The 12,804-nt window shown below is 49.5% G+C and overlaps 1 protein-coding gene across 2 annotated transcripts in view; it reads right to left on the bottom strand.

Annotated features, from left to right (window-relative positions):
- Window positions 1-103: 103 nt before the first annotated feature.
- ATXN1 (ataxin 1) overlaps window positions 104-12,804 on the bottom strand; it is a 169,582-nt gene continuing 156,881 nt past the window's right edge. For both annotated transcript variants that reach the window (XM_009273711.2, XM_009273712.2), the window contains exons 3-4: window positions 8,883-10,923; window positions 104-1,382 (exon numbers count right to left, since the gene is read on the bottom strand). In XM_009273711.2, coding sequence (XP_009271986.1) covers window positions 852-1,382; window positions 8,883-10,763 — 2,412 coding nt within the window. In that variant the 5' untranslated portion in view covers window positions 10,764-10,923 and the 3' untranslated portion in view covers window positions 104-851. The remainder of the gene's footprint in view (window positions 1,383-8,882; window positions 10,924-12,804) is intronic.

Here is a 12,804-nt window from a genome sequence, read left to right as displayed (position 1 = left end):
CCATGAAGGAAAACCTTGCAGGGCGACCGGCGCAGCCTCCCCGTCTGCTGACTCCGGGCAATGGAACTGCACTAGCAAGCAGAAAGGAAATGTTGGTGTGGCAGTTGCTTTAGGAATAAAAATCAGTGCAGTCAGACCCCATGGGGGGCAAAAATATATATATACATATACACACACACAAATATATATATATATATATGTACTGTAGAGCCTTGAGTAAGTGTTGGCTTGTTGTTGAAAACGTCAGAGACTGTCCGATCCTTTTCAGTAACACCCGTGGGTTGTGTCCTCAGCATCCACCTGGGGTGAGGAAACCCCGTCGCCAACCCGCCACAGAGCCGCGGTCCCCCCTTGGGACTGGCGTGCACACACACACACAGGCGCGCGCACACACACACACACACGCACCCCACATGTGACATACACCTCTGCTACAGTTCCCTTCTCCTCACCTCCTCCCAAAAAACTAGAACAGGAACCAAAACAAAAAACAAACCAAAACAAAACCAAGAAAACAATGACGAAAAGAAAACAAAATCACAGCTGGACCCTGTCCTACACGAGGTGTTAGAAAACAGGAGCCATGACAACACATTCATTTCCACTAAGGGTGTGTGAAGCAGATACTGCCCCTTCCGTAGCTCTCGATAAACCTAGTCACTGACAAACACTTGTGGAAAAACATATGCACCAGTCTCCTGCATAATACCAGCTGCAACTATAACAACAAGGTTATAACATAAACCTAAAATAAGATGATAACATGTAAATACTGGGTTATTTAGTCTACAGTACAGTAATCTGGATAAAAATGACAAGGGATAGCCTAATTTCCTTTCCCCAAACAACTTTTACTTTCCTACGTTGGATCGACCTTCAATGCAAATCTTAACCTCCTGAGGAATAAAAGAAGGCTTGGGAAGAGTCAAAGGTGGCTCCTCTTCTGATTTCTCTAGTTTTCGTGTTTCGGGGGCTGACCACCTCCTCTTCCTCGTTGCCGGGGGCTTGCTGGGTTCTGTTTTGGTGAGCAAAGGTGCTGCAGGCAATCCTATTTTGTCCGGAAACTTCAGTTCACCGTTCTCAGCTAACATCTGTGCGCTTCCCTGATTAATCCCGTTTTCCTGCTCCGCATACCTGTGTCTACTTCCAGCTAGACTGTCATTCTTTGAATGCTTCAGCAAGATACTAGCTGAGTCCATGGGCTGGCCCTTTTTAATAGAGCCGTTCTTCAGGTTCTTCAGCGTGAGTGATATGCAGACGTCCCCCACCGAGAGTTTGGAGCATGGCAAATCAAAGAGCTGGCTGGTTCTCTCGGGGCAGCAGGATGACCAGCCTTGTCCAAATACAAAAAAAGGGTATTCTACCAAGACTTCCACGCTGACCTGCAGAAAGAGAGGGGACAACACAAAGAGAGACAGAGGGAGAGAGAGGGGAGAGCATGAGATCACCCGTGTGCCCTCACGCACGTGCGCAGCAGGCGGCACTCGCCCTGGGGGAGCAGGATAAAGCTGAAACTGCAAAGCGCTGTTCAATTTCCGCAAAATCAGTACATCGACCACCAGACTTCACGCCTCTCCTTGTCACATAGGTGTTAATGGTTTCTCTGAGCTCAGCATTTCTTAGCACAAGACCTCAGCGGGAATCAAGCTTTACCTTTATCCAGCCGCTCAGAGAGGCCTAAGAGGCAAAACAGCTTCGGCATCTGGCAAACTCCGTTCCCCGCCATCCCCTTGTGGTACCTAGAGCCTGTCATCCACATCTATAGACACTTTCCAACCAGAGGACAGTTCAAGGGAAGCTCTCGGTTCTGACACACAATTTCCTAAATGACCACAGGAATGTCATCCTCACCTCTGCCCGAACAAGCATATACTTACCAGCGTGAAACGGTTGAAGGCATGCTGATTTCCAGGGGAAGGCCATGAGTACGTACAGAGTTGTAGCCGTAAGAGCAGCGGGCGTGAACCTGCCTTCTCCCAGCAGTCCTGTTACCAATCCAGTTTCTTCCCTTCTCACACCTGCTCTCCCACTCTGCAGTTGAGTTCACCTCCTGCACTCCCTCAGGGAGCGGATCATCTCTCCTCCTCCTCCTCCAGTTCCTGCACTGGGTCTCCTTCTCTGCACTGTGTCCCCTTTTCCCCCCACTTCACCCCACTTTAAAAACACATCTGGTTATGAATCCTATCTAACCGGCTTACAGGGAGCTGCCATAGCCAGGAGAACAGACCAGCAACAGGTGCCCACTGCTCCTTGACCTTGCAAATGCTGGGCCCTGAGGTTCCAACATGATAAAGCACCTAAATACCCGCTTATCTTTGCACGTGTCAACAGTCCAGCGCTCACTGCGCGGTGCTGCGTCTGCAGGCTCAAACACTTGATGTGGGCTCATGCGATTCACAACCCACGGGGCCGAGCCCCCACCAGCACACCACAACGAGGGCAGGAAATTCTGACTAAAACTTTTTAAAAATTTGGCACCTGATTTTAACTCGCTGTGTGTAACACCAATGAGGTCTGCAACTCTAAGAGGGTGGCTTATGCTGAAGTCAGATATCCACTGCTCTGCTCCCAAGGTCCCCGTGTCCCCTGGAGCTCTTCTCAGGCATGCGGGGCAGGATCCTGCTCTGATGGTGTAACCCCTATTTGGTAGGGGCTAAAGGGCAGGAGAACACCTGAATACACGTGCTCATCTCATTTCTGAGCCATTCAGCAGGCACGGAGCGTACCAGCTGCGTGGAGAGCCTTCCCTCTCCACGAACACAGACTCATTTGAAAGGAACATCACAGCAGGCTTGCGAAACCACCTCTCACCCTTGGGAGCGAGTAATGCTGTCATAGCGAGCATGGCTTTGTATCGTTAAAAATACATTTCAACATTAAGGAACAGAAGCAGTTTGAGATGCACGTTGCACTCCAGTGTTCATTCACCTTTGTTCATAATATTAAGTGTGAACCCTGGGATGAAGTTGCATGGCCTGTCTCACAGAAGAGGCTGGACTCAATGACAGTAGGGCAGCCAGCAGCCCTGCCGCTTCCCTGCTAGCGCTGCTTACCCTCAGAGGCGCCCTCCCTGCAAGCAGGGCCCGAGGTAGCTCCCCTCGCACCCCACCAGCTCCACATCCCTTTTGGGCAGGAAGACTTGATCAGGGATGTCCCACAGCTCAGAGACAGAGGCTCCAGAACCAGGAAACCAAAGATTCCCATCGGATGTTGACTGTGCCTCCGACTGGTTAAGCCCATGCCATGCACTGGCAGTCAACTGCAGTTAATGAGACAATTCATTCTGTTGGAAAAAATGTCTATAAATATATGCTACGTACTTCTGCAACTAGGCCAACAAATAACACTGCATGTATTATCCTGCCACTCCACCTGCCCAACATAGTAAGCCACTGTACGAGGAATTTCAAAAGGAGCAGTTTAGAGACACGAGATACCCCCCACAACATCAATTTCTGTCATATTAAGCCTCTTCTGACGAGAACTGTCTGCCAACAGTCAACATGGCAACAGCGGAAAGGAACCTGACTCTAGGCCTGGTTTATGCTCTGAACTACGGAGAAAGTGGGGCGAGGTAACCACGAAAGTCCCATCCCTCCATGTCATTGGATAGTAACAGTCCAGGGCCAGGATTTGCAGAAATATCTGCCCAGAGTTCGGGATCCTATTCCATACATAAGCATCTCAGTAAGGGGTCTGACTGGGAGAAGTGGTGAATATCCAGTATCTCCCATGGACTTAAATGGAAACTGCCGTCTACGCAGAGCTGTAGGCTTCTCTCCAGGCATGGATCACCTGGTGGACACAGCTATCTCCTTTATATTGCTATGTCTCTCTTCTTTCTTTCTTTCTTCCTTCCTGCCAGCTGTATTTTTTTTTCTTTCTTTTTCTACTTTCCCATCCTTGTCAAAAGCTATTTGTATCTGTGGGAATCATACACGCTTGTGTGCATCATCCTCACCGACACACAAGTTCCTCTTGATGTGAACACGCTTCCACTGCACGTTATACTTTTTTTTTAGCGTGGCATCCAAAACACTTGCCTGAACTGTCAATCACTGAAACAAATCCCAGAATAAGTGGTGGTGATCATGAATAACACCAAATAATAAAGATGGTGAAATGCTGGAATTTCCATGATCCGGTCACGGTGTGCATGTACCACTATCGATTTGAAATGGGTTCCCTCACGGATTATCGAGCCCTGTTTTAGCTAGCTGCTTCTGGATTCAGCTAACTTGCGATTTAAGGTAACCATTCTCTACAAGCAAGAGTAGTCAAAGACCACCTAAGTGTGAAAGTTCAGTAAAAACACCCCCGCATCATTTTTTTCTGACCAGTGCATTAAAACACAAAAAATTAATTTTAAAAGCTCCCTCCCTCAATATCTCACCATGATTATTGTAGGAGAGAAAGAAATTTGGAACTTGTTTTCCAACTACTAAGATGATAAAGCAAGAAACCAAAATGTTGGTCCCTCTTCAAGCATACCGAGGCTCTACTGCAAGCTACATTTATATTTCTATTTTTTAAGACTGACTAGTGAAAACACCCAAAACTCTTCAGTGCAGCTCCTGAATATGGGCAATTTTCTATAACCCTTTATAAATTTATTTCTCAGCCAAACTCGGTAAGTAAGGCAGACAATTCAGACCGCTCAGGAAACCCCGGCTGGAGCTGGAACACGGGTGATAGGTGCTGGAAGATCCGATGCCCAGAAAATACCCTTCCCATCATTCAGAAACACAGCAACTTTAGTCTTGGGGCTCACTACTGCAACCAACGTAACAAGCACTAAAGCAAAAGGTGCCTAATAAAAGTGGTTCGTGTGAACCGTATTTTAATAAATGTAAACATACATTTTCCAATTAAGTGTTTTTCTCCCTGATCTTATTAAAATGTGTTGAAACTAGGAGTGGCAGGCTGGAAATAAAGAGAAGGAAGCGGTTCTGGAAACAATGTGCAATTAAGCGGTGGAGCTCTCCACTGAAGGCCTTGCTGCGGGTGCTGAGAGACTCCTCGGGTCCACAAAACAACTGGGCGGATTCATGGAATAGAAGCTCTCCCTTTCGCAGAGAGAAGTCTCTGCAGTGCTGCACTCCCACATGACCTCCCCTACTCAGAGATTTTGGGACTCCTAATGTTCCCACCACCCCGAACACCACCTGCCTTCACAAGAGTGGATTTCCTTTGAGAGACTTACGGGGCTGTAGGCAGCACCTCGTGCCAGAGGACCACCCGGCATGACACGTGGTCTGGGTGGGCATCCCCCCAGGGCTGCATCTAGCCCATCTTCATTACACCGTTATTATAACAAATGCACCCAGGGCTTGAAGGTTAGGGGGCTACTGCTCTCCACAGCCACGTGATCCTACCATTTCTCAAGAGAAGCCACCTCTGTCCACCGGACCACTGGCTGCCGAGTTTATCACATGAGCTCTTATCTGCTGCACTCCCAGAATTCAGTAACACGCATCCAAAGACAGACCACAGCCGCCCCATCACTCGGAGGAGTAAGGTCTTACTGCCCCTGTGACCAGGGGACACGGACACAGAGATCACACGAGGGGAAGGCTGGGAGAGATCTCCATCTGCAGCAGCAAACTGAGTCAACATCTGTCTGTGTCTGTATGGTGCCAAAGATAATGAAAAGGAGAGCGCGGAGTAAAAGAAAAAGTAACTGGTTTGTGTGCATGCAGAGATATAAGGGGAAAACTAAACTAGACGATGGTCTAAAAAAATATGCACTAAACTAAACTAGTTAGGGCTACTAACTAGATGCTCTAACAGGACTTTTCCATCTCTAGTGTCTATGATTCTGTTTTTTAAAAGAAGGAAAATTAAGAACTGTATATTCATCTTTTCTTTTTAAGCTATACTTTAGGAATGATTAGGAACTGAAACGCAGGGATGAAAGCAAGCATTTCAGAGAACTTATTTTGCATCTCCTGTGTTTTTTGACCTTAACATCAATGGAGGTGAATTACTGGCTTCCGCTTGTTCCTGGCAGCAAAAGAAAGGACAGGTAATAATGATGAAAGTGTTATTACAAGAATAATATGTGGAATTGCAAAGAGATGCAGATCCATAGGTCTTTTCTTTTAGGCAACTTGAATGCAGAGGAGTAACAGCTGGACTTTGGGTTCTGGTACAGTTGATACTTACTTGACCTCTTCCTAATCCAGAGCAGGGATGCTGTGAAATGGAAACCTAGCATCCCTTCAGGGCTAAGGCCAGTTATTTCACTGAAAAGGCATGTAGCTTTAGGTGGGTTAATTTTCCTCTAAGTTTCCACACCTGAAAGAGAGTTGGATTTGCCAGATGATTGGAAGATGGGGAAAGGAGGGAGGATGACCTCTTTCCGCCTAAGTGCTGTGCTGGGGAAGGGCAGCTGTGGGCTTGCAGTGATACGATACAATAGCAGCTGCACGGTACCTCCCTACTTACATTAGAGTTGTATATGCTCAGCTAAAAATAATCTCCTACCTCTGTCCCTCAATTGGTGAGAAAATTAGCTAATGTTTGCACAGAGTCTGAAAATATGAATTCATCAATATTATAATGACTTCCCAGAGATCCCTGGGAGGAGTATGTAAGTGAGCCAAAGCTAATGATAACAACGCTATTTTTGTATGGCACTTACTCTTTACAACTTACACTCCCTTGATAATACCATTTGAAAAGCTCCCTCCTTCCAGAAGTATGTATGCAACTGAAACTTAATTGTAATAAAATACTTTGCAAAGCTACAGTACACACGCAGATACATCCCCACTGTACTCTGGAGTCAAGATATATTTAAGTGCAGCAGCACCACAGTGCCACTGCTCAAAGCAGCACAACTAAATACCATTCTTTCAATGAGAAGACAGCCCTCTTCATGCAGGCAATTTTCTAACGAGTAATGACTGCCACATGCCTGCTAATAGGCTAAATGCTTTCATATAGCCACGTCAGGCTGAGGGTGAGGTCACCGGAGACTTCAAGCATGTAGAAATGATCTCTCTCTCTCAACCCAGGAAAGGGAAAACCGGCAGAGCCATCTCTGCTATACAGGGACACAGCTGATCTGGGAAGAGACCCAAGTCCTGGAATCCGCAGGAAACCTAAATTAAACTCCCGTTTCTAATCATATCTCTACATGCCTTGCCCTCCATTCTGGAAGCATCCCCGGTGGGAAACACAGCTGGGGAGTATTTCGGCTGCGATGATGTCAGCCTGCTCCTGATAGGCTTCTCCGTAAGGTGACACTTTGCTGGGTGAGACCCGTGTGCCTGGCCCTGGATTTTTACAGCCTCAGACTCGGCTTGCTTTCTGCCAGAGGATGGCACTCCACCCCCTGCAATGGCACTCTTCCCGGCGCCCGGGACTACAACACATCGCCTGCGTTGACAGATCTGCGAACAAGACGTGACACAAATGCTACCTGCTAATTTGTACCTCTTCTGCTGGTGCAGAGACCAGTGGCCTGGCTGCAGGGAGAGAAATGAGAGCAAGATGAAAATTGCAGATGGGAGATTGCTACTTTTGAAATTTCATTATTCAAGGCACTGGGGCAAATTATAGTAACTGGTCCTGATCCAAGGACGGTTCCTCTAATCGCGAAGCCTGAGATGCACCAAAATACAGTTGAGCGGTGGGGAAAAAAATCACATCCTTATCCTGAAAGCACCAGAGGCCCAACTTCTATCAGCTGTGCGGATGCGTGCACATACATGAACAAAACCACACAGGGAATCTGCACGTTTGACATGAGAAAGGGGACGTGTCATGTGTAGCGATTTACCATGTATGCGCAACTGGGGAAGGACGGGCCACAGACTGCTGTGACTAGAAGAAATTTTTCATGTCATCTGCTCCTCGGTACCGTCACTGTTTTTCTTCTCCAAACTGTCAGTCTGAGGTGCTTTACTACATGTGTCCACGTCCAGCTTCTCTCTCTCTCTTCTCATTCTGGTTCTCCAGCACTGAGGGTGCAGCATCAGGGTTGCAGATGCTGCAGTTTGCAGCACTCAAACCACACCAAAAAGATTGGCAACAAGATTATTTAAAATGAGTACCTCTAGGAAGCAAAAATGCCATCCAGTATATCTGAAATGCTCCAGCCTCAACACAGCAGAATCTAAATAGCTCAGAAAATGGACAGCATCAGGACAATGCTTTATGATCAATATGTACGCATTCTCAACCTAAAAATACCTTTGGAAAGTTACAGGGTTTCTTCCTACCTTGCAAACCAACGAGAAACAAAGGTCAGAAGCATAGCCTGCCCAGCCACCTAGATGGTTTTTCTTTCCAAATTTCCCTTGAACACACAGTTTATGTGAGCTGTGCGGTGTTTAAACCACCCGCAACCGAAGCCTCAGTAAAACTCTGTAGTGCATTTCAGTAACTTACATGTGTGATGGAGCCATTCCCAGGCAACTCCAAGTTTTCAAGCCATGGAAATTCACTGCCTTGTGCCCTACCTATCTCTCAAGGATAGGATTTGAGCTGAATCTAACCTGAGCTTTCTGGTGTGGAAGGTAAAAATCACCTACCAAAATGCAAAATATATCCTCTCGTACTGCTTACACTGTTTTATTTTTTAATCAAAAAACATGAAGATCATGTAATTCTTCCCATGGGTTCTCCAGCTATAAGAAAGACCCGTTTTACATCCAAGAGACTACATTTATCATCAGTGTGACCCTGATGGCTCCCCCGGCACAGTAAGGGGGATGATTTTTGGACCAGAGTTGGTCTCACAGATGGATGTGAACGATGAAGAACCAACCCCGTGTAGACCCAAAGCAACTGAGATGTGCTGAGGAAAGCTGCACCCGGGGGGCAAAGCGTGTGCCCCAGTCCACCCCCCGTACCCCGCCATGCGTTGCCGTTACCTGTGCTCGATGCTCCCCAACTGCAAACTGTATCACGGCAATGCCTGGGCTATGGCTGTCTTCAATCCTCTCCACAGTGCTGGAGTCTATTTTCAGGTCGTTGCTAATTTCTGCGCTCTGTATGAAGTCTTCTGTTTTCAAGTCCTCTACTTTCTTCAGCTCCCCGTTGGCCAGCTGAATGATCGACCCCTTCATGAAGTAAGGGGGCAGCGTGGGAGGCGCGGTGGCAGGGGAAGCTATGGACTGCACCACGGGCAGGTGGATCTGCGCCTGCACCATGGTGGCCTGGTAGGCGGGCTGGGTGGTGAGGGGCTCCGCGCTGAAGTTCTCGCTTTTGGGGACGGCGGTGGTGACAAACGTGTGAGGCACTGCTGCAAACTGGGGAGACGACGTGACAATTGCAGGCGTGACTCCCGACGGCTCGACGTCCGTGCCGCCGACCGGTATCAGCAGGGACTGGGTGCCAGGGATCACCAGGTGCTGCGGCAGGCTGCCGGGGTACCCAATGGCTTGCTGCTGACCGCTCAGGTAGCCGATCACTGGCGGCTGGGTCCCGGCGTAGAAGGCTGTCGCCGGCAGCCCAACAGGGAGTTGCTCAGAGGCGCTGTGGGTGGTCTGAATGACGGTGTGAGGGGACAGTGTGGCCACTGCCTTCACCCCCTCATGGCCCAGAGCCTGCTGCGGAGACAAAGCGTAGGACCGGTGGGCTGGCTTTCCTAAGTGCAAGCTTCCCTTGTCATTGAGGGCTGAGGGAGAGGTCTCGCGGTTGGTGGCCTGCTGCACCTCCATGTCTGCTGTGGGCGTGCTGCTGTTGGGGACCACCATGACGGAGGCTCGGACACCTGAGGAATCCCGTGCGCTGTACTCAGCGGGGCTCGAGTGGACCACCACGTGCCTGGTCTCATAATGATGGGGAGCTGCTTTATTGCCTGCTTTGACTAGACCCATGTCGGCAGAGGGCGAAATGCCGTACCTCCGGCTCTTTTCTATCTCGCCGTTCAGTACCTCCTTGGCCTGCATCGCCTGCAGCCGGCTGCTCTCGGGCTTCTTGGGGGGATCCCTGGTGACAAAGTGGCCCCCCGAGTCAGTGTACTGCACCACCACTTGGGAGGAAGGGCCGAGGGTGAGGGTGTGTGGGATCACTGTCTGATGGGGATGCAAGGGGACCGGGATGGTTGGAGGAGAGACATTTCTGACAGTGCTCTGGGAAGAGCTGGAAATGTGGACGTACTGGTTCTGCTGGGTGGGTGGAGGAGACCCAGCAGCGATCAGTCCAGGAGTCCTGACCAGGTGCGGCTCAACTTTGTGCCCCTGCTGGCTTAAGCCGCTCATGCTGGCCAGCAAAGTGGAATAAGCCTCCAGCTGGGAGCGCTGGGATGGAGTGGTCGCAACAGCCGTGGCCGCTGCCACAGCGCCGGTTGCAGAATTGGCCGTTGGGGAAATCAGCTGTGAGGGGATGAATCCGGTGTACGATCCGCTGTACTGGGGCCCGACGAACTGGAAGGTGTGCTGCAGGTGTGTGTACTGCACAGGGGAAACTGGGGTCCCTGACTGGGAGAGGGCAGGCGAGTACACCGTGGGAAGAGTGGTGGAGGCTGGAACGGATCTGGGCGCACTCGGCGGGGAATAGTCCAGCCCTGCAGGCAGCGACTTGTGCAAACCCTGCTGCAAGCCCGCCTCCACCGACGACGTCCCCCCGGGCCGGTGTCGGCCCCCCAGGCCGCCCTGGCTGCTGGGTGTGCTGGGGAGCCATGCTAGGTTATCCGCACGGTGGTTTTCGTTTGGCAGGACTGGCTTCACCTCCGAAGGCAGGCTGGTGGCAGGGATTTCTCGCTTCTTAGGTGGCAGGCATTCATTGCTCCGCTCTTGGTTGGATTTCATCTTTCGCCGTCCCCCCTCCACTGTGCTTGCTTCACTGTCTGGCTGGCTCTGATTTCAGTCTGATAAATGGAAAGTCACATTTGATTTCTGCAAGGGATCCAGTGACTTCATGAGGAATCATCTCCCCGTAAGCACGATTCTCCGATGGCTCCTCTGGATTCTGCAACGAGAGGGTGGGCAAGGGAGGGGGGATTCACACTGTCAGTGCTGGGAAATGAGAACAAACAAGCAGACACCCCGAAACAACAAGCGTAAAAGAAAAACCTCTGGAAAAAACAAAACTGGTCAGGCATTGCCGCTCTCTTGTCAAGGAGCAGCTGAGAGCTGCGCTGTAAACAGCAGCAAAAATCCTGGGCACGTCTGCTAATGTATCACAAAAACAATTAAAACTTCAGGCAGATTGGAAACTCTCTGGCCATAACCTGCCACATTTAGCAGTGGTCACTTATTTCCCAAGGCTCGCTTTCTCCTTCCTCTGGGAAAACCCTCCATGTCTCTAAGGTGCCTGTTTCACTCTTCCAGCCTCTCCTTCCCCTGCAACGATGACGTTGCCTTCACCCTGCTGTGTCCTAAAAAGCATGGGAGTGCAGCAGGGAGTCCCAATGAACATGTACGCACAAAATATTTATGTTAGCAACAAGTAGCTATTAGCGGTGTGGAGGGAAGGTGGTGGGTCACTCCTGAACCCTTGAACCCCAGAGTCACCCACAGGGTGACTCCACATCACACTGGGCAGGGCTGCAGAGGCAGCAGCTGCCCCCACCCCCCCCGACCATGGCTCCTTAGGGGCACACATGCCCTTCATCTACCAGACTGACAATGAACCTTCCCCACATGATCTGTTTACAGCAGCAGCCCAGAGACAGAGATGACTCTGAGCCAGGTGCTTGATGTGTGGGTTTTTTTTTCCCCAGTGCTTTGAACTCCCTCTGCTACTGACACCTCACGCCCAGGTGCCCAGGCAGGGCTCTGCGCTGGGAGATGCCCTCCACCGCACACAGGTCGGCCACAGCCAGGCACCGCACCATCTCCATCTCTGTTGGGATCCGATCCCCTGGAGATTGGATGTTTCTTAGCGACTGCCAGACCAGGGAGGCTGCAGGTACCGCACTCACAGCCATGGCCACACGTCCAAACCCTGAGCAAACTCAGCCCCCTGGGGATGCCTCGCTAGGACCGCTTGGAAAAGCACATTTGGGTTTCCTGATCGAAACCAGGAGGCCCCACCACTGTAAAAGCTCACGATTTTATATTGGGCTAATTTTGCTATTGGAGCAAAACAGTTGCTTTCTCTGCCTTGCATCACTTAATTCGGTGACTTCAGCCACCCAAAGGCAACAAAGTCAACGAAGTCTTCCTAACTCTTTCATTATCTGCTAAGGACAATACTGTAACTAAATCACATCATGCTTTGAAAAAAAGCAAAAGGAGCTGACAGTCTCTCCCTACCTTCCTGAAACCTGCCTTGCTTTGTCACATAACAAACTTTATTGAGAGTGAAACCCTTCCCCAGCCCCTGTCCAGCCACCACTTGGCATCTGCATTTCTGGCTGTTTTGAAAGATATGCAAGAATGGGTGCTGAGAAACCGTGCACCTTGCACAACTGGCATCCTAACAAGAAAAGCGTGGATTATATGAAAGAAAAATGGAGAGAGAAAGAATTGAGAGTGGATGTGAAAGAAGATGGAAATAGGATATAGCCCACTTTAAAGTGAATGCTGAGCAGCAGTAATGATACTTATGGCAAGTCATATTCCTTTGGGGGATTTCTTTCCCTGCTGCCTCGCTTCTGATGAACAATAAGCCTGATGTTTATGTGCATATGCAGTACTTTGAAGACATACTAGACTAAGATTAAACCTATCTTTAAGAGAACTCTACATTTATGGTCCTCCAAGCTGCTGTAAGCCCGCAGAAAAGTCCAAACTTTCTAATGGTTTGATACAATCAGTCTTAAGTTAATTATTCCGTTGCTTAAATGTTGATAAACAGTAATGAAACACTAATAGCCACAGAGCCGGGGGGGGGGGGGGAAAACCA

The sequence above is a fragment of the Aptenodytes forsteri genome, unplaced genomic scaffold (genome assembly GCF_000699145.1).
Source record: "Aptenodytes forsteri isolate BGI_AS27 unplaced genomic scaffold, ASM69914v1 Scaffold63, whole genome shotgun sequence".
NCBI lineage: Eukaryota > Metazoa > Chordata > Aves > Sphenisciformes > Spheniscidae > Aptenodytes > Aptenodytes forsteri.
This window is presented reverse-complemented; position numbering and strand designations above follow the sequence as displayed.